At 44.1% G+C, this 20,689-nt stretch overlaps 1 protein-coding gene across 4 annotated transcripts in view; it reads left to right on the top strand.

Annotated features, from left to right (window-relative positions):
- Positions 1-20,689, top strand: part of Fermt2 (fermitin family member 2) — a 70,880-nt gene that overhangs the window by 6,131 nt on the left and 44,060 nt on the right. For all 4 annotated transcript variants that reach the window (XM_021181734.1, XM_021181733.2, XM_029468774.1 and 1 more), the window contains exon 3: positions 18,500-18,733. In XM_021181734.1, coding sequence (XP_021037393.1) covers positions 18,500-18,733 — 234 coding nt within the window. The remainder of the gene's footprint in view (positions 1-18,499; positions 18,734-20,689) is intronic.

Here is a 20,689-nt window from a genome sequence, read left to right as displayed (position 1 = left end):
CTCGGGAGGCAGAGGCAGCCCGATTTCTGAGTTCGAGGCCAGCCTGGTCTACAAAGTGAGTTCCAGGACAGCCAGGGCTATACAGAGAAACCCTGTCTCGAAAAATAAAAAAAAAAAAGTAGAGGACAATATAAATTTTACTATGCTTTTTATAAATCCCAGTAAGTATGAGCTACTTTGGATGTATATTATGTGGTATTTGTTCCTTCTTTAAAAAAAAGAGGGTAGGGGACAGGCTGTGTCACTAGGTCGACCATGCTAGCCTGGTCTACTCAGGGAACTCTTCCTGTCTTTGCCTTCCTGAGTGCTGGGATTAAAGGGCTGCCTTTGCCGTCCATATTCCCTCGGCCATTTATAGGGCAAAGGCTACTTTTGTTTATTCAGTTATTTACAGAAGACCATGTTAGAGAGCCTTTGTGACATGTGAAAGAAAATACTCTGAAGTTTTAACTTTACTCTTGAATTCATCTTTAAAGCTTGAGACTGAGTCTCGAGTGGTCCAGTGAGGGCCGTTTACCCTTCACCCGGATCACTTTGTCGCCAGATCTCACTGTTGCTGGAAAGCACAGCTCTTAGGGCTGGATGAGCGAGTTGTTGACATCATAACCTTCTGCCCTTAAATTCTCAAACATAGACTGCCTAAAAATGAAGGCTTCTCTCTTAGACCGTTGGAATACACTTTTACCAAATTCAGGAAATTTAATATTGATTTAACACTGTCATCTTCTATAAATACGTATTCAAATACATTCAGATTTTACAGTTGTCTCAGTGTTGATGGCCGCCAGACTGGCCTCTTACTCCTTTAATAGACACAATACCCAAGTGCAGAGTTCAAAGAGAGTATGTAGTTAAGATACATGTAATTAAGATGCAGACTTCCTAGCTACACTGTGAAACAGTCCTTGTTGAGACATCTCTTTGCCTTTCAAAGCCAAGTCATCAATGTGATAATAGTTTTGTAAGTTCTCTTTCATAGACTACATATCTTTAAATTCAATTTAAACTCTCCAATTACTTGGACTATTGGGAACACTTTTATTTTAATATTCCTTTTTGTGATGGGGTCTCCTTATCTTGCTCAGGCTGGCGTGGGATTCCTGGGCTTACCTGATCCTCTTGCCCTGAGTTCCCAAGTATAGGAGTTATACATGTGCACCCTGCACCCACCTATGTTAATAACATTCTTAGACATTACTGGCTGTAGGTTGTCCCCAATGTCAGCTGTCCTCATATTGCTTTAGGTGCTAATGGATACTCTGATCAGTAAGAAAATGAATGTGTTGTCTGTCTGCCAGCAGATCTGATTTCAGCCTCTGACCCTGCTGCTTCCTTGTTTATGTGATCCTTGAACAACCAGTCCAACCGTCGGAGTGGGTCTTCTTGACTTAAACAAAACTCATTATGTGTGCCTGTAATACTGTAATCAAGGCCAGAGTGAGTTTGAGGCCAGTTTGGGCTCCATGAGACCCTGTCTCAAAAAAATATGCAGGGCCTTAGCTTAGCAGGTAAAGACTTGCTGCCAAGACTGACCTCTGAGTCCGATCCATGGGACTTAGCTGGTAGAAGGAGAGAGCTGACTCTTACAAGCTGTCCTCTGACCCTCACACATGCACAGGTACATGCAACCAGCACACACAGACTCAGCACACACGTGCACATGCTCAAGAAAAGTTGAAGTAATTGGAAAGACAAATATTGTAGGTTTTGTTAAGACTTGAATTACGTACACATTGAGGTGCTTTATATAAACTGTAAGTGCAAATACAGTGACTATACTTTGTCAGCATCGGAGCTGTCTGGATATATACTGGCAGAGGAGGAAGGTGTCTAAAGGACAATGGAGAATACTGTTTCCTATTCGTGAGCACAGAATTGTATGCCTCAAAAGGAGTTTAGCTTGGATTACCATGTGTTCCCGCCCCCTAAGCAACAACCAAAAAATAGCTATCATTCTGATTTTTCCCTTCCCTTTGCAACACATACCTGCCTCTGTAATGTAACAAAGAGCTATTTAACCACTGTTTTTCTGAGATTTCTGAAATGCAACTGACCAGTAAGTGGATGATGGTATTTCAGAGATTTGAAAAATTGATAGCCAGTGGTAAATTAATTCACTAGTTAATCTGTTTTAAGAACCGTGTTTTATATTCACTTGTAATCAAGGAGTGAAGTAAGCTTATTTATTGGCACATGAAAGCATGAGCCTGGGGCTGGAGAGATGGCTCAGTGGCTAAGGGCACTGGCTGCTCTTCCTGAAATCCGGAGTTCAAATCCCAGCAACCACATGGTGGCTTACAACCATCCATAATGGGATCTGATGCCCTCTTCTGGTGTGTGTCTGAAGACAGCTACAGCATACTCATATAAATGAAATCTTTAAAAAAGAAAAGAAAACACGAGCCTATTTAGAAACTCATGAAAATACTTTGAGAAAAATTTGGACTTCTTGTTTATGTTTGATACTCATACTCAGAACCATGGCCTCACAGATGCTAACTGAGCCATAAGACCCTCAATTAGGGGTAAAGGCTACTTACTTAGAATTTTTATCCCAATAAGAGTAGTAATGTCTGTGTGAAATAAATATTAAGCAAGGTGTTTTAAATAACTCTTTATTATCCTTTAAAAAGATTTGTTTTATGCATATGAGTGTTTTATGCACATATGTGCACCATGTGTGTACCTTGGATCTCCTAGAACTGGAGTTGGGGACATGTGGGAATTAAACCCTGCTCCTCTGAACCAGCAGCCACTGCTCTTAACTGTTGAGCCATCTCACAAGTTTCACCCTCTTATTCTGAGATGTGACATTTTACAAATTCCTACCTATTGTAATTCATTTTAAAAACAACCTACGGTTTATTATCAAAATTACTATGTTAGCTGGGTGTGGTGACCCATGCCTTTAATCCCAGCACTTAGAAGACTGGGGCAGCTGTATCTGTGAGCTAGAGGCTAGCCTGGTCTATCTACAAAGCAAGTTTTGGACAGCCAGGGTTACAGAGAGAAACCCTATCTTGTCCTAACCTCCCCCCCCCCCATAGTTACTGTATTAATCTGTAGTCACTGCATCCTCGAGCATCTTTCCATGCTACTACTATTTTGTTTGTCATAGGTAGTGTCTCATTCAGCAGAGCCTGGCCTAGAATTCTTGTGTAGCTGAGGATAATCTTGGACATTTGATCCTCCTTCCTCTGTCTCCCATATGTGGAATTACAGTTGTGCATCACCATGCCCAGCTTATGTAGTGTTGGCAACCAAACATGTGGTGAGGCAGTCACTCTATCAACCAAGCTATATTTCCAGCCCTACCATTTTTCTTAACTTGGGCAAGTATTTTCAGGTATAATTTACATAAAGCAAAAACAGTTGTTGAATGTAATGTTTTGGGTTTTGATAGATTATAGAAATAGGACCCAAGATCTTTGTATTCCTCCATAGTCAGCCGAGCTCCCCACCTTGAGGCCCTTAAACCATTGCTGGTTTGCCTCTTCTGGGTAGCCTTGTAAGGAGAACATACTGATACATCTGTTTGGATGTGGTTTTTTGATACAATTTGGCTCTTTGGTCAATTGAACATGTTCATAGTTCTTTTTGTTTTGTTTTTGTTTTTGTTTTTTTTTGAGACAGGGTTTCTCTGTGTAGCCCTGGCTGTCCTGGAACTCAGAAATCTGCCTGCCTCTGCTTCTCAAGTGCTGGGATTAAAGGCATGCGCCACCCCTGCCCGTCATGTCCATAGTTCTTACGGTGGAATGTTAGTCTATGGAATGGAGGTGTATTCTACTGGGTTTTGTGGAGGAGGAGCTGGGAATAATGGGGCTTCTTGAGTAGCTCTAGTTGTTCTGGAGCTCTGTAGACCAGGCTGGCCTTGAACTCAGAGGGCCACCTGCCTCTGCCTCCTGAGTGGGATTAAAGGTGTGCGCCACCACCACCCAGCTGGGATATGTACTATAATTTTATCAGTAATTGAAGACATTTGAGTTGTTTCCAGTTCTTGGAGATTGTGAATAATGTTGCCATAAAAGTGTGCGGACATAATATCCCTTTTTTTTTTTTTTTTGATCACTATTGAAGAGTGGGAAGGCTGGGCCTAAAACATAAGTCTAAAATTATAAGAGATAGTCGAGTTTGTCTGGAGTCATTTGCCTTCCACTCAACATTGTATAGGAGTTTTGGTTAGTCCCTCCGCCTCTGCACTCAGTACGGTCAAGGGTTTTTCTTTTCATGTTATCTGTTCTGATGACTAAGGAGTTGTGCTTTGGGGCAGTGTGTCTGGAATGAAAATAACTTTGGTGTGATTTTCAAGAGCATATTTGCTGCTGTGTGTATGTGACTGAAGCTGACTGGCCTTCCTGGCCCAGAGAGCCTCCTGACTCCAGCTCCCGGGGACTAGGATGAAAGCACAGAACACTGTTCTAGCTTCTTCAGTGAGGGTTTGTACTGCAGGCATTTTACTGACTGAACTACTGAGCTGTCTCCTCAGCCCCTGGTTAGTTTTTTTTTTTTAAGCTTTCCCTTATTTTAATTGCATAGAACTCTATCTGTGTGTGCCTATGTGCATGTATAAATGCAGAGGCCAGAGGAGGATGTCTGATCTCCTGGCATGGATTTACAGGCCATTGCGAGCCACCTGCACGGGTGCTGGGAACAGCAGCTTGGGTCCTCTGCAAGAGCGACCATATGGCTGCTGAGAATCAAACCCTGGTCCTCTGGAAGCGTAGCCAGTGCTCTTAAACTCTGAGCCTTCTCCGACCTCCTCGAGTGAAAATATTTTATGTTAGTATTTCACTCTGTAACCAAGGTTAATCTGACACTCACTGCGTAGCTCAGGTTGACTTTGAATGCATGGAAACTCTTCTGCCTTAGCTTTTTGAGTGTTGGGTTCATAGCTGTGAGATCCATACCCTGCAGTGATTCACGAGACTTGTCTCCTGTCTAGGTGCACGAGGATCAGCCCTGGGTGACCTTTAGAACTTGTCTAGGTTACCCATCTGAAAAAAAAGGCAGCAGAAACATTTGCTCTAAAATTAATGATCTTTTGTAATTTTAAAATGTACCAGGTATTTTAAGGTTGAAAGCATCTGTATAATGATATTTTTGATATCTTTTTCCATAGCAGAACACCCAGAGTTATGAGTAAAACACAAAAAAGTGCCAAGTTAATCGATTGTAGGTTTCTATTGGATAAGTGCCTTCTGGTGTAATGTTCCTTAATGTAATTTTTGGGTTCTGACTTAAAAGTTATAAAAAGCTTAAAAATAACTTGAAAAGGGAAACTGATTGCTGTATCAGTTTTAAAACTGTTTGTTTTTCATATGCCAGCAAGATTTTGCTGACAGGACCCTGATATAGCTGTCTCTTGAGAGGCTATGCCAGTGCCTGGCAAACACAGAAGTGGATGCGCACAGTCATCTATTGGATGGATCACAGGGCCCCTAATGAAGGAGTTAGAGAAAGTACCCAAGGAGCTAAAGGGGTCTGCAACCCTATAGGTGGAACAACAATATGAACTAACCAGTACCCCCTGGAACTGTGTCTCTAGCTGCATATGTAGCAGAGGATGGCCTAGTCGGCCATCAGTGGGAGGAGAGGCCCTTAGTCTTGCAAAGATCATATGCCCCAGTACTGGGGAATGCCAGGGCCAGGAAGTGGGAGTGGGTGGGTTAGTGAGCAGGGCAGGGGAAGGGTATAGGGGACTTTCAGGATAGTAAATGTAAATGAAGAAAATATCTAATAAAAAAAAAGATATTCCAAAAAAAAAAAAACCTGTTTATTTTTAGACAGCGTGGTGATAAATTCTATTGCTCTGGAAGCCACCAGTGGCAGGATCCTGACTGTGCCATAGACTAGCTGTGTGACATTAGACTGTACTCCTCATCGGTAGAATGAGGTTAGTCTATAGCCTTACTGATAGAGTGATTGGAAGGACTACATCAGCACAGGCAGAGTGTTAACATCTGTGATGACCAGCAGTGGTTTGTACACTTTCTGAGGCTGAACTAGAGAGAGAGTATTTTGTAACAGATGAAAAATGTCTTTTATGAAGTTAAGCCAGCTAGTACTTATTTATTGTCTACCGTATTAGAAATGATAGTGAACTTTTTGACCACCTTGTATCAATATTAGTAATATTATGAAAAGTTAAGTATGAAGATGTTTTATAAGCAGTATATTTTATGCTTCAGAATGGACTATATTAGCATAGAAGTTATTTCATATAAATTTAGCATTTCAGGCCAGGCGTGGTGGCGCACGCCTTTAATCCCAGCACTNNGGAGGCAGAGGCAGGNGGATTTCTGAGTTCGAGGCCAGCCTGGTCTACAGAGTGAGTTCCAGGACAGCCAGGGCTACACAGAGAAACCCTGTTTTGAAAAACCAACCAACCAACCAAACAAATAAATTTAGCATTCCGATTAAACAGACAGATTCCTTTCTTGCCAGCAGTTAAGGACTCATTTTAAAATGTGGCCAGAGTTGTGTGTTTCAGAGACTACCTTTATTTTTATTCCCACTTAACTTAGGTTCCTCACTTACATATTTAGTCAGTATTTTGACTAAATATCTCTGGCAATTAATAGAAAGTCGGTTTTATTCTTACATTTGGAAGTCAGAAGCCTACATATACCTGAGTTCTGGGTCAGCCTGCTCTACATAGCAAATTTAAAGCCGCCAGGGCTGCATAGTAAGACCTCTCAAAAAAGGTTATCCTTATTATAAGTTATCCTTTCTGCACAGTACCACTTGTACAAAGTGAATTAAAAAGTAAATATAAAGGAAGGAACCGAGACTGTTCCTAGGTATGGTGGGAGAGCACAGCCAGAAGCAGGAGCCTCTGGGAGAGTCCAGAGTGAACATGACCCTGAGCTGGGCCACAGGGTGGGGAGAGAGGGGACCCAAGTGCAGCAGCCAGGAGGCCCAAAGGTACAAAAAAGCCAGTAACCAAAATGGCTGTACTATACATAAGGAAGGGCAGCCTGGCCCCGGGGCTGGAGAAATTTAGGGTAGAGGGTAGAGTAAGCCAGCCATACCCAGTAACTGAAGGATGCAGAGAGAACCCAGAGGTCAGATTCACTTTGTTATGTGGAATAGGCCCCTCGGCCGTTTGTCTCAGGTTTGAGACCCAACAGTAAGCCCTCTCAAACAAAAGTTATCCTCTAATTACTGTGCAAGCCTAAAACATGAGTTGAGAAATAATTTAAAATATTCTAATTGTAGTGTTCAGCCAGAAATCTTTGATTTTGTTGTTTGTCAAAACCACTTTGGAAGATTTTTTTTCCCCCACCAGTTCTGTTTAATAGTGTAACATCTTATTACTTCCCTAAAGTAAGACCACATGTGTTTGAACACTAGTTTGACATCACATATGTTTTATGGTCTTGTGCTAAGTTTGGTAGTGTCCCTGTGCCTTGGTTGCCGTATAAGTGAAGTGTGGATAATAATAGAGTTAACCCTTAGAGGTAGAGCAGTTTGGACATACAATCAAGTAATAGCTATCAGCGGTGGGTATCAATTTCTCAAGGTTCCTCTTAGAGTGGAATCCAAGAATGAAATCCAACTTGGTGATTGCACAACAAGGATGTTAGGGTGAGATAGGTGGTTGTATGTGAATTCTATCCACTCATGCCGTGTTCAGGTTATAGAGCTCTGTAGTTGGGGACGTGTAGGGTGAAGTACATGGATTCACCCTTTCTGGAACAGTAGCAAATGTGGAGGGTGCGTGTTCCTTTAATGTGTCCTTCCTGTTGTTGCTCAAGCTAGATGCTTTCTAATAACAAAGTGAACTAGATCACTTTGAGTTTGGAGTTGGTAGATTGGCTAAGGAACGAATTCCAGATAACCTGTGCTGTGTCAGGAAGACGGTGTAGACTTAGAAGCATAACTAATGGCTGGCCTGAGGCGGGTCCAATAAGAAGCTAGCCATTCTATTCTGGGTGGGTGGGGACTGCTGCATTGTGGTGGTTATAGCCTGTCCTAGAGGAGCAGGCTTGTCAGCAGACCTACAGTTAAGCACAAAGCCGCCTTTTTACGCTTTGTTTATTCTTCAGTCATTCACTATTTTTAAGTAAGAACTGTTGGTGCGAATAAAATTAACTCAGATTTTCACTACCGTTCCACTTTCAGTCATGGGGAAAGATGGTCTTTACATAGTAGTTACTAAAATAGAACCAAAGTCAGTGTGAGTAAAACAGGGATGTGTACTGAGAACCTGGTCCAGAATATAGGACGGGGTTTGTGGAGGGAAATGGCTTGGAAGCTCAGACCTGAATGTATTAGAATTTGTTAGTATTTTCTTTTGAGAGAAAATTGAAATGCCAAAGCTAGGAAGTCTTACTAAATTATCTTTTGAACTAATTAACACCTCTGACCACGTTTAAAAGGACCAATGCAGTTAATTTCTGTGACTTGAACATTATCTAGTATATACACTCTGGTGATGCTCTGAGAAATTGTAGGGTTTTACTTTGCTTTCTTTTGATCCCTGACTTCTAGGAACTAAGCCATGTTAAATCAATTAGCAGTAAAGCCTCTGTGTTGGGTAGAAAGTTTACCCTCCCTCGAGCAATGACCATTGTGTAGTGTCTGCTGTGTGTCCTCTGTACGTGCAGCGTCCGTTTCTGCTGAGAAACTTCCCAACCACCTTGGGGTAGTGTGTAATAATAAATAGAAAGAGAAATCAAATAAATGGACTTAATTCTGTATCTGTATGTCCAAAGGTTATCTGTTCCTAGATTTTTGTTGGTTGGCGTTGTTTTTAGATAGGTTCTGCCATATTTAGGGCTAGCCTAGAACTCACTATCTAGCTGGGCTGGGGTTTTAGTTAGGTTTTGTTGCATGATAAAACACCATGACCAAAAACAGCCTGAGAAGGAAGGGGTTTATTTCAGCTTACAGTTCCACATCGCAGTCTGTCACCGAGGGAAGTCAGGGCAGGGCCTCAAGGCAGGAACTGAAGTCAGGAACTGAATCAGAGACCTAGATTGCTCCCTATGGCTAAGTCAGCCTCCTTTTTTAAAAACAAAACAAAACTGTGCATTGATGTTTTGCCTGCAAGAGTGTCTGTATGAAGGGGAGGGTGTTGGATCTCCTGGACCTGGTGTTACAGACCGTTGTAGTTGCCAAATGGGTGCTGAGATTTGCTGGGCCATCTCTCCAGCCCCATAGAATACTTTATTTATTTATTTATTTATTTATTTATTTATTTATTTATTTATTTTGAGACAGGCTCTCACGGTATAGCTCTGGCTACTCTGGAACTCACTGAGACAGGCCTCAACAGAGATCCACTCACCTCTGGCTCCTCAGTGCTGGGACTTCAGCCCACTTTCCTGAACTGCACTGAGAACTTTGCTGTTGTACCAAAACAGGGGTGGCACCACCCACCATAGACTATGCCCCACCCCCCACATTCATTCATCGCTGATTAAGAAAATGTTCCACAGACTTGCCCATGTGTCAATCTCACAGAGACATTTTTTTCAGTTTCTTGGATAACTCTAGTAGCACTTGGGAGGCAGAGGCAGGCAGATTTCTGAGTTCAAGGCCAGCCTGGTCTACAAAGAACAGCCAGTTTCTCTAAACCCTGTCTCGAGAGGAAAAAAAAAAAAGTTTGGATGGGATGGGGAAGGACATGATAACCAGGCCTCCGACTTGTAATTTCAAGTGCTGGGGTTACAAGTTTGTACCACTATTCCTAACTTTTATTTGTTTTGAAGAGTGAATTCCAAATTCTTGTTAGTTTTGAAGAAGAAATAATAGTTTTTGTTTGAAGTTTATTTTTTTCTGTTAGTTTATTATAACAATTACCCTAAATCATGTGTCTTTAATACGATTTAGTCCTCACAGTTCTGGTGACAGAGAAGTCTGAGTCAGCTGATCGCTTTCCTCTGGTGGGAGGGATGCCCAGCTCTGGCCTGACTCCTGAGGCTACTGAGTCAGCTAGCAGAGCTCTTCCCTCTGCCCTGCTCTCTTCCCTTTAGCCCCATCACCCTGGGGAGTAGGGCAGCCACATGTGAGCATAAAGGCTCATCGGCAACAGTTTCTAAATACTTCCCACCGTGGGACACAGACCCCATCAGTTAACCTCAGAAGCCTCAATGGAAACTCATGATGTCTTTAGAATTGGATACCATACTTTAATTGAAACATGTTAGCAGTTTGAGTGGATGTAAACTTGAAACAGTTCACGTTTGTGTTAATAAGTTAGCGTTTTAAAATATGACACAGAAATTTCAAAACAGTGCTTTACCATCAGTGTACTCCTTTGTTACTGTGACTGAAACTGCACCAGTTGCTTAGCAACACAACTCTCATCTTCTGCCTGCGCTGCCTGCGCTGTGACTTATAAGTGCCCTTAGCAGGGGTAACAGTCAACAGTGTGTGCTTGTGTCCCCTCTTGTCTCCAAATGATAAATGTCTCGGATCTTTTTTTTTTGTAATTTTATTTATTTTTATTTATATGAGTACACTGTAGCTGTTTTCAGACACACACCAGACGAGTGCGTCAGATCCCATTACAGATGGTTGTGAGCCACCATGTGGCTGCTGGCAATTGAACTCAGGACCTTTGGAAGAGCAGTCAGTGCTCTTAACCGTTGAGCCATCTCTCCAGCCCGAGTGGACAATCTTTTATAAGATTGGAAAACTGAAAGAAGAAAATGGTTAATGAAGATAAAAGAACAAGTGGTAGTGAGAGAGATGCTCTGGAGTGAGACTCAACTCCGACTGGCATACTGCGAGGTGTACTGCGTGGTGTACTGTGCATAGCTTAGCCTGATAGTCTGCCTCCCCTTGTCATTCAGGACACTCAGAGGCAGCCAGTGGAACTTGATAAAGACAAAACTTACTGACACAGAGAGAAGACAGTGTAACAGGGTGAAGATGTCGTCAAGGAAGTGACACCAGAACAAACCTGCATGTATATGACGTTGATCTCAGAAATATTTCATGTTACTGATGCTACCGCCCTAGGAATTGAACCCAGAACCTCTAACTGCTAAGCAAGCACTCCTCCACTGAGCTACCACTCTTTAAAAATGCTTTTATTTTAACAAGTTGTCACTAAGTTGTTCAGGCAGCCTCAAATTTGTGATTCTTCTGCCTCAGCCTCCAAGTACCTGTGAGTGCCACCAGGCTCAGAGTGACATTTAAAGTACAGAGTAGTAGCATTTAGGAGGCAGAGGCAGACCTCTGAGTTCAAGGCCAGTCTTATCTACACAATGAGATCCAGTCCAGCCAATGCTGCACAGTGAGACCCCTCATCTTAAGGAAACACGCATACCCACCACCTCCACCACCACCAACCACCTCCTCCAACAGCAACAAGAGTATAAAGAGTAAAGTGTTGATCCCAATTTAGAAAGTAGAATGACTTCACTACGGCACAAAAGATGCCGTTTCCAGGCCGTAATTAAGCGTTCTGCGCTAGGGAGATGGCTCAATAAAGTGCTTGCTGTACAACCATGAGAACCTAAGTTCTATTCCAAGAACCCACTTAAAGTTAGTCCCTTGTTCCATAAACTGGGCCAGAGGACTGGGTTGGAAGAACCCTTATGCTGGCTAAGATTCGTGTAACTCGTGAAGGGGGTTAGATACTGCCAGTTGAGACTTTTAAAGTTTTACATTAGAAGTGAAACGATGAAATTTGCATTGGAACAAGATGGGAGATTTGATTGTCCACTCCCCTGTCTCAGTTCTGAGATCCCATCTGGCTTGAACCTATTCAGGTTTTGTGCATGCTGCCCCAGTCAGAGTTCACATGTACGTCAGTTCTGTTGTGTCTGGAAGACACTGTTTTCTTGGAGTCACCCACTACCTCTGACTCCTAAAAATCTCCCCACCTCCTCTTCCGCCTCTTGAGCTCTGAGAGGAAGGAGGGCTTTGATGAAACATTGCATTTAGGACCGAACTGCTCCAAAGCCTCGTCCCCTCTGTACATTGTCCAGTTGTCTGTCTTTGTGTTAGTTCCTATCTGCAGTAAGAAGGGCTACTCAGGTGAGGGCAGAGCAAATGAATATATGACCTATGAATATAGCAGTGTGTGTGCCATTAAGTATCACTTTATTGCTGTGCTCCTTTAGCAGGATAATAGTAGTAGGTTTTTCTCTAGGCCCATGATGTGTCTAGTCTCAGGCTTGTGGCCACTTTAACGGTGTAAGTGAGGTGTGTGTTCCATCTCTCAGTAGACCTAAAGGCTAATCAAAAAGTTGTTGGTGACTTCTGTATTTGAGCCACTACTGTACCCGTATCATCTTTTTGTTTGGGGTTTGGGTTGGTTTTTTTGGTTTTTGTTTTGTTTTATTTGGTGGCTGTTTTGAGACAGGATCTCACTATGTAGCCCTGGCTGTACTAGAACTTACTATGTAGACCAGGCTGCCCCTGCCTCCTAAGAGCTGGGTTTAAAGGTGTGTGCTACCGTGTTGGTTAGCACCAGTATATTTTCCAGGTAGGCTGCAGACTTTATTTAAATAGCCTTTCTTTCTCTGAAGAAGTCAGGCCAACCCTCCTCACTCCTGAATGGCTCCTGTTTTCTGTGTGGAACTCAGGTGCATCATCAGTCAGCCTGGCAGCTTTGTGGTTTTCCTCCTGGCTGGCCTCCCTAGTCAACAGTGAATATCAAGGAGACCACTTGTCAGGCCTAAAAGAAACTCCAGTTCCCCAAATTCCAGAGGGCAGCGGGGATGGCCAAAAAATGGCAGTCTTGACCCAATTCCGACTGTACTACAGAAGGATTTCTGGTGGTTAGCTAAGCTAACATTTCTCAGGTGCTTGTGACACAGGTCACCCAGAAGCAGTCATTTCTCTTACCCCAGTCAGAAGGGGACATACATGGCTCTTCGTTGACATATATCTTTGATGCCTGTCAGAATATCAAAGTCCACGTTAACTTTCAGGCTCTCTCAGTCCCTCAGTATTCACAAGTACTTGGAGTCTAAGGAATTGGCGTTTCCTTTGGACCTGACCTTCCAGCCTTTCTGTTGCCTGAGCTAAGGTAATCTCTGACAGCTTCACAGCTGGAGAGGGCCCAGAAGGTCTGGAATGCTGGCCAGAGGTGACAGGGGGAGGGGACCAGGTACTGAAAGCAGGCAATTGTGTGGAAATTCCGGCTGAAGCATCGGCTTGTTGCCCACAGAAACCGTGCTGTCTGTCACTTTGGCTTTCAGTGTGATTAGGGCTGCCTGGTGGGCTCTGCCCGTGATTCCTGGATGCTGTCTGTCAACTGAGTGGGACTCCTCTCTCTGTCTGTCTGTCTGTATCTGTCCCTCTCTCTGTCTCTGTCTCTCTGTCTCTCTCACACACAAAGTATTAGCATGTTCACTGACTGTAATCTGCCCTAAAGTCCTAAGCAGTTAACAGCTGGAGTAGATTTCACCTTTGAGCCATACAAAACAAGCCTAAAAAGTTGTCAATATGATAAAAGTGTACTCCCAAACAAAACCCCAACCAAATACAGATGTTTATCCACAAACCAAATAGCTCTGGTTTGCAGATGGGTCCAGGCATTAATATCTTTAAAATACTGTGCAGAATTTCAAAAACATCTTTTTAAATGCTGCTCAGGAAATCACAGTGCTGTCCAGGCTAGAAGTCACTAAGTGCCTCATCTCACAATAAAGTCTGGACAACTTACTACTGCAGACAAGACTCCTGCCGCCTGCCCCTGGAGCCTTCACCTGCTGAAAGCAGCCCTGCAGTCCCATCAGCCTCCTTCAGGTGCCAGAGCTTTCTTTCATCTCTAGCACTGGGGCAGTGCCCTGGACACACAGTTTAATGGGTATTTGTTAATGAATTGTTCTATAGGTGCTGTTTGATGCTCTAAGGTAGTAAATGGTGCAGACTATGTTGGTAGCCTGGGGAGATGACTCCACGGGTGAAATATTATGCATACATGAGTTGGATCCTGTGAACCCACAAAAAGGCAGGATCCTTGATTCTATAAAGTTGCCTTGTGAACCCCACCCAGATGCTGTAGTGCACTTGCTCCTGTAATAATGCCAGAGTGTCCACTGTTTAAACGTGTGCTACAGGCTCCACAATCCCTCTTCTATCCACCTTCCATCACCAATTTCCTTTTTATAGTGTGTGTATGTGCATGCATACACATGTACATCAGGTGTGTCCACATGCATGCATGTGCTAGATGTTGCATGCATGCCAGATGTTGATGTCATGTGTCTTCTTCCGTTCCTTTTTTCTGAGGCAGGATTTCTATGCTCGCTAACGTAATGTTGACTTTTGACACAAGCTAGAGTCGTTGGGAGAGAGAGCCTCAGTTGAGAAAATGGCTTCATAAAGTCAGGGTACAAACAATCCCGGAAGGCATCTTCTTAACCAGTGACTGTGGGAGGGCCCAACCCACGGTGGGTGGTGCCATCCCTGAGCTGGTGGTCTTGGGTTCTATAAGAAAGCAGGCTGAGCAAGCTATGGGGAGCAAGCTACTAAACAGTACCTTTTATGGCTTCTGTCTGTGTCAGCGCCTCCCTTCAGGTCCCGTCCTTTTTTAGTTCCTGTCCTGACTTCCTTTGCTGATGGGCTGTAGATATGGAAGCAAATAAGTCAAATAAGCCCTTTCCTCCCCAACTTGCTTTTGGTTATGGTCAGGGTTAGCAGTAGTAACCCTGACTAAGACAGTCTCTGCGTAGCCCTAGCTCTCCGGGAATGGGGCTTGCATGTAGGCTGCCTTCCCTCTGTCCCCCAAGTCCCAGGAATAAATGTGTGCACAGCAGCACTGTTACTCTTCATCCTCTTTCCCTAGACACTTTCTCACTGAACCAGTCGTTTATTGAATCCAGCAAGAGTGGCTGGCCAGGGAGCTCCAGGGATCTGTTTCTTTCCCCCACAGTCCCAACATTAGCTTTCTGCCTTGGTCCTCCTCTCCCTCTGAGGGTTAGGGATCTAAGCTAATGTGGATGAAACACATTAGGCTCACTAGACTAGCATTGCCGTGGGCAATCTCTCATATGCTGGGTGAACAGAGTCCTCATAGGATTTCCAGTCCCGGTGTCGCAAGTCGTTCTTGTGCATGTTTATCCTTGCAAGCAGGCTGCTGCTGCTTCCTGGAAGAACCAAAAGACTTGGCCTTGGCTGGAAATCAGGCTTTAAAGAGAAACAGCAGCAAGCCACTTGTGGTTTATAAGCGTGCTGGCTGGTTGTATTTTCAGGCTACTGTGTGTGTGAGCTGTGTCTCTTTCAAACCTCATCACAAAGTGCTGTGTGTGTCTGATGGGAAACAGGAAACAAGGAAAAGGGGCATCAGGGAAGGTCCTGGGTTTGAAGTTTGTTTAATGAAAGCTGAGGGGTTTGTGGTGGAGGGGTTCTGCCTTTGTTGTTGCTTTTAAGGAGACTGGGGTTTATTTAGACCCATTTTCAGGGTACAGTCCATCAAGGTGTACATGGGAAGATGAGACTTTATTGCAGAGTTCAATGCAGAGCCTTCTGGAGCGTGTTCACAGAGTCCAGCCCCAGAGCGCCGGCCGCAGAGTGTCTGTCAGGACGGTGCTGATGTTGAGTGTGGCTGTGCGCCTCAGGAGTCCCTCTGAACAAGGGAACCTGTTAGCTCCTGGGAGCACTGTGAAGCCAGCGGGTGGTGCATTGGGCCCCTTGGACTTTACCAGCTCTAGTTTTACATTTTATTTGGGGTGGCTTTCCTTTCCTTTTCTTTTGTACTTCAAAAATGCAATTTTTTTTTTTGTCCACTTGTAACTTTTGTGGTCTGGAACAAGTTGTCTCTGTCAAAAATTATGGGTAGTTTTTATTTCAGCTTGCTCCTCAGGCCTCTGTGTCCAGCACTTCCTTCTGGACCACAGTTCACGTGAGCCTGCCCTTGGTTAGGGCTTAAGGCGCCCGCCGTTTCTGCTCTGCCTCCCCTGTCCGGCAGCTGCTTTTCACATCACTTAGCATTTATTTCAGTCAGGGAGCAGGTGATAGGAGCCGCTCCCATTTCACCTTCAGCTGTGTGGGCAGATTCCTAACGTACCGTGCGGGCAGGCAGCTTCTTTCCCTAAAGCACAGGGATTTCTGTGCCTGAGTACTTGGCCCTAGGCCACTAGAGAGGTGGCCAGGAAGGGCTAGGCATTTAATGACCCCCGCACAGTGTTTAACCCAGGAAACGGGAAATCGCCTTTCTTTTTCTTGTAGCATCAACTCTCTGTAGAAAGGACTGCGGTGGTCACATCTGCTACTGAATTAAATGACCTTGTCTCTTCTCTCCCTAATTGCTTCACACTCTCTCTCCTGTGCTCCTCCTGGGATTCCCTACCCCTCACCCCCCTCTTCTACAAGTAAGCCACTCAGTTTATCTCAGAGTTATTTTGGGGGCAACCCAAATCTGGATTTTTGGATTCAGGGTAGCTTTAAATTTTACTTACTTAGTTGGCTGGCTGGCTGGTTTTTTGTTTGGTTTGGTTTGAAGATGAGGTTTCTCCCTGAGTATGCTGTCTTGGAACGGAACTCTCACTGTAGACCGGGCTGTCCTCAAACTCAGAAATCGGCCTGTTTCTGCCTCACAAGTGCTAGGATGGAAGTGTTTGTCACTGTTGAGCCATTTCTTCCGTCCTCAGAGTGACTTTATTACAGACCTTGCCCACCTTTCTTTCTCTCATGGGGAATTCGTGACTTCCTTTCCTTCATGGGGATATTGTCACTAGAGTCAGGAGTGCCTGGGTAGAGGTGTGGGGAGAAAAGATTGTCAATCTACCTACAGCCTCAGCCTCTCTTGAGTTTCTTAATCTCTGTTCCTAAAGAGAAGAGTAACAGGTGTGACCAGTTTCTCTCTATAAAAACCCCAGCTGCAGCTGTCCACTGTAAGCTAATCCAGAACTAAGTACTTCCAAAAGTTGTCAAGTTCAGTGCTGGAAAATAATTAGGATGTGAACGCTACACGCATAACCGAGCAGCTGCAGAATGCTGGTTCCACGTGTGTTTGTAGGTGAGCTCCCAACACCATGATTGATACAGTTTGGTAAGAAAATAACTTGGAGAGTCACCTTTGCTTCACATAACAGTTATCAGTGTCATAAACAGAGACTGAGACTCCACTGCTAAGAAGTATAACTGGGTTCCTAGCAAGGGGACAGAAGCTGGGCTACACAGCTGTGTCCTTCCCCATAGATGAGTTCTGCTGGCCGCTAACGAGCTCCTCCGAGTGCCTAAGTTCTTATTTCAAGAAAGTTGTTCTTAACAGTTTCTTTGCTGCTGTTGGTGTGAGTTCTCTTTTGTTTGGCTATTTCTCCCTCTGTAGTACTTGTTTGGCTCTTTCATTCCTAAGTCATTTCTCTCTTTTCATTGAGAACAGGTCTCTCTATCAGTTTGGCCTGTAGGGTATTTTCTTGATTGATGGTTGATGGGCTCCCCTCACTGAGGGTGGAGCCAACCGCTGCCTGGGCAGAGGGTCCTGACTTGTACAAGAACGCAGAGTGAGCAAGCCAGTGAGCAGCGTGCTTCCGTGCCATCTTCGTTACAGATCCTGCCTCGGGGTCCCTGCCTTGACTTCCCTCAGTGATGGAGTGTGATCTGAGAGCTGTAAGCTGAAATAAACCCTTTCTTCCTCAGTCACTTTGGTCATGTTGTTTATCTTACACAGCAAGCAGTAGAAACGCTAACCCCTGCAGTTCTCTGAGTTACCGTCCTCAGGATATTTTTGGGAAGCATGTTTGGGCTGCAAGCTGTTCATGGTTGTTCTGGAGTTCTTTCCACGCCCCTTCACCTAGAGTGCCCATTCTCTCTGACTCCCAATCTTTGTTCTACCCTTACTACCTTAATGCATTTGTTTCTTATTTCTAAAGACTTTGATTTTATTTTAATTAGGGGTGCACTTAAGTGCTGGTATCCACAAAAGCCAGAGGCATTAGATTCCACTGACGCTGGGATTATGGGTGGCTGTGAGTCACCTGGTGTGCTAGAGCAGCAAGTGTGGTTAACCACTGAGCTTCCTCCCCAGCTCCCACCTGCGTGTATGTGTATAGCCTCAGGAATTAGTCTTTTAATGTATTTTGTGGGGACTCTGTTGTCCGTTCTTCAAAGCCGAATTTCAAAATCCACTACTGGGTTTTTTTTTTTTTTTTTTTTTTTTGGTTTTTCAACACAGGTTCTCTGTATAGTCCTGGCTGTCCTGGAACTCACTCTGTAGACCAGGCTGGCCTCGAAATCAGAAATCCACCTGCTTCTGCCTCTCAAGTGCTGGGATTAAAGGCGTGCGCCACCATGCCCAGCACTACTGAGTTCTTATTAATGTTTCCTATTCCAGTCCCAGGGTTCTGTTTGTCTTTCAAGGTCCAGTTGGTCAGTTGGCCTTGGGTTTGTTTGTTTTTGTTTTTGTTTTTTTTTTTCCTGTGCACTGGGTTTTGAGGGTAGGGAAAGTGTTTTTTGGCACTGTTTGTATTTTTTGGTACCTATCACTAATAGTTTCTTGTTTTTCTTAAGTGTACCCAGTATTTAGTTTCCCTCCAGGTGTTCTGGGCTATTTTAAACCTTTTTCTTGTTTACTGCTTGTTGTCCTTAGATGTCAAAAAAGATTGGTCTGACCATGCTCTCTGGTGGGAAAAGAAGAGGACTTGGCTGCTTAAGACACACTGGACCTTGGATAAGTATGGTATCCAGGCAGATGCCAAGCTCCAGTTCACCCCGCAGCACAAACTGCTCCGCCTGCAGCTTCCCAACATGAAGTATGTGAAGGTGAAAGTGAACTTCTCTGACCGAGTCTTCAAGGCTGTGTCTGACATCTGCAAGACTTTCAGTAAGTGACCTGCCCTTCACTCAACCATGAGGCGTGTGTGGCTGGTACTTGGCATTGAGCTTATGCTAAGGGGGTCTGGTTTGGACCCTATGTGTATCTGTATTTGAAACGATTGTTTATAGGTTGTTTTTTCTTTGTTTGTTTGCTTTTGAGATAAAGAGGTATTGGGTTAAGATGGAACAGGAAGAACTAGATTTTTTTCCCCACTAATTAGAACCATATATTATATAAAACTCTTTTCTGATGACTTGATCATCTGACAGTAGTGGGATTGAACCTTGGGTCTCAGTGCATGCAAAGCAAACGCCTTTCCACTGAGCTATACCCTAAGCCACAATTGCATTGTTTGCCGGAGGGTGGGGAAGGGAACAGGCATTGTTTTCAGAGGGCTGTGGCTCTTCAGTATTTCCTTCACGTAAGTCACTTTGATTTTAGTAATTCAGAGAGATGATGTCACTCCCTTTGATGAAGGCCTGCCCTCTCCTAAGGAAACTACTCTCCGGACTCGCTCGCCCCACGCCAGTGCTCTGCTTTCAGGAGCAAGCTGTGGGTCGCTTTTTACTTGGCTGACGTGGTTCTGATGTATGACAGGAAGCATTCAGCCACCAGAGAAGTGTGAACATTCGTCAGTACCACTAGCACATAGTTCTTAGATATACTTAATGATTTGTCCAAGTTCTAATTCCAACTAGAGCTCTTTTATACATATGTTGCATTTTCAGATGATACTGGTAATTCATAAAAATCTTGGTCTCCAAAGTAACTTTGATCTACAGTTTGATTTGCTACATATATGCTTGTTCAGACTGTGCTGTCTATTGTGGGTTTGCACATGTGTTTGCAGGTGAGGGAGACTTCCCAGGTGTAAAGATGTTAGGAGGATGTTGGTTCTCTGTCACTTTCTTCTGCACTAATCCCTTCAAGCAGGCCTTTGAACCTGGAGCTAGGCTGGGAGCCAGGGAGCCTCTGCAATCCTTTGTTTTACAGTGCTGGCTATTTAAGTGGATGCTGGGAATTTGAACTCATGTCCTCGTGCTTGCACTGCAAGTGCTCTTACCCACAGAGCCATCTCCCTGCCCCCAAGTATATAATTTCTTTCATACAATTTACTATTTTGTGCTGTTTCACAATAATTGTGTGTGGTTGCACTGGTATTAATTCCCCATTCCCGGAGTTCTGTTAGTGGACATTTCGGTTGTTTCACTCTTGGAGCAAATACTGCAGTGAGGTTTTATTTTTGTTTAGCATATTGTTGACAAGTTTTCAGTTGAGATAGCTTCAGGACACCCCTACCATAATTCTTCAGCAGCCTCACTCACTGCTAGAGCCACCAGCACATACTCCTCCTGTGCAGGTGCTCCTCCTGTGCAGGTGCTCCTCCTGTACAGGTGCTCCTCCTGTGCAGGTGCTCCTCCTGTACAGGTGCTCCTCCTGTGCAGGTGCTCCTCCTGTGCAGGTGCTCCTCCTGTGCAGGTGCTCCACCTGGAAGGAAGGCTGGGCTGGGACTGTTGGCCTTAGCACAGGGCCGCCTTGCTTCTTAAGTTTCTGTTTCTAGATCTGTTCTTTGTGGTTCTGATAGGGCCTCTTTGATCAAGTCAGAATCTACCTTTTAAGAATTTTTTTAAAGATTTATTTTATGTATATGAGTGCTCTATCTGGGTGTACACCTGCATGTCAGAAGAGGGCATCAGATCCCAGTATAGATGGTTGTAAGCCACCATGTGGTTGCTGGGAATTGATCTCAGGACCTATGGAAGCAGTGTTCTTAACCACTGAGCCCTTTTCCAGCCCCTAAGAATTTTTCTTTAGAAGATTTTTTTTTTATGCATACGAGTGCTCTGTTTTCATGCACACCAGAAGAGGGAATCAGATTCTATTTCAGGTGGTTGTGAGCCACCATATAGATGCTGGGAATTGAACTCAGGACCTATGAAAGAAGAGCCAGTGCTCTTAACC

This window comes from Mus caroli, chromosome 14, assembly GCF_900094665.2.
Source record: "Mus caroli chromosome 14, CAROLI_EIJ_v1.1, whole genome shotgun sequence".
Taxonomy (NCBI): Eukaryota; Metazoa; Chordata; class Mammalia; order Rodentia; family Muridae; genus Mus; species Mus caroli.
Note: the sequence above shows the minus strand (reverse complement) of the source record. Positions and strands in the feature narration are given on the sequence as shown.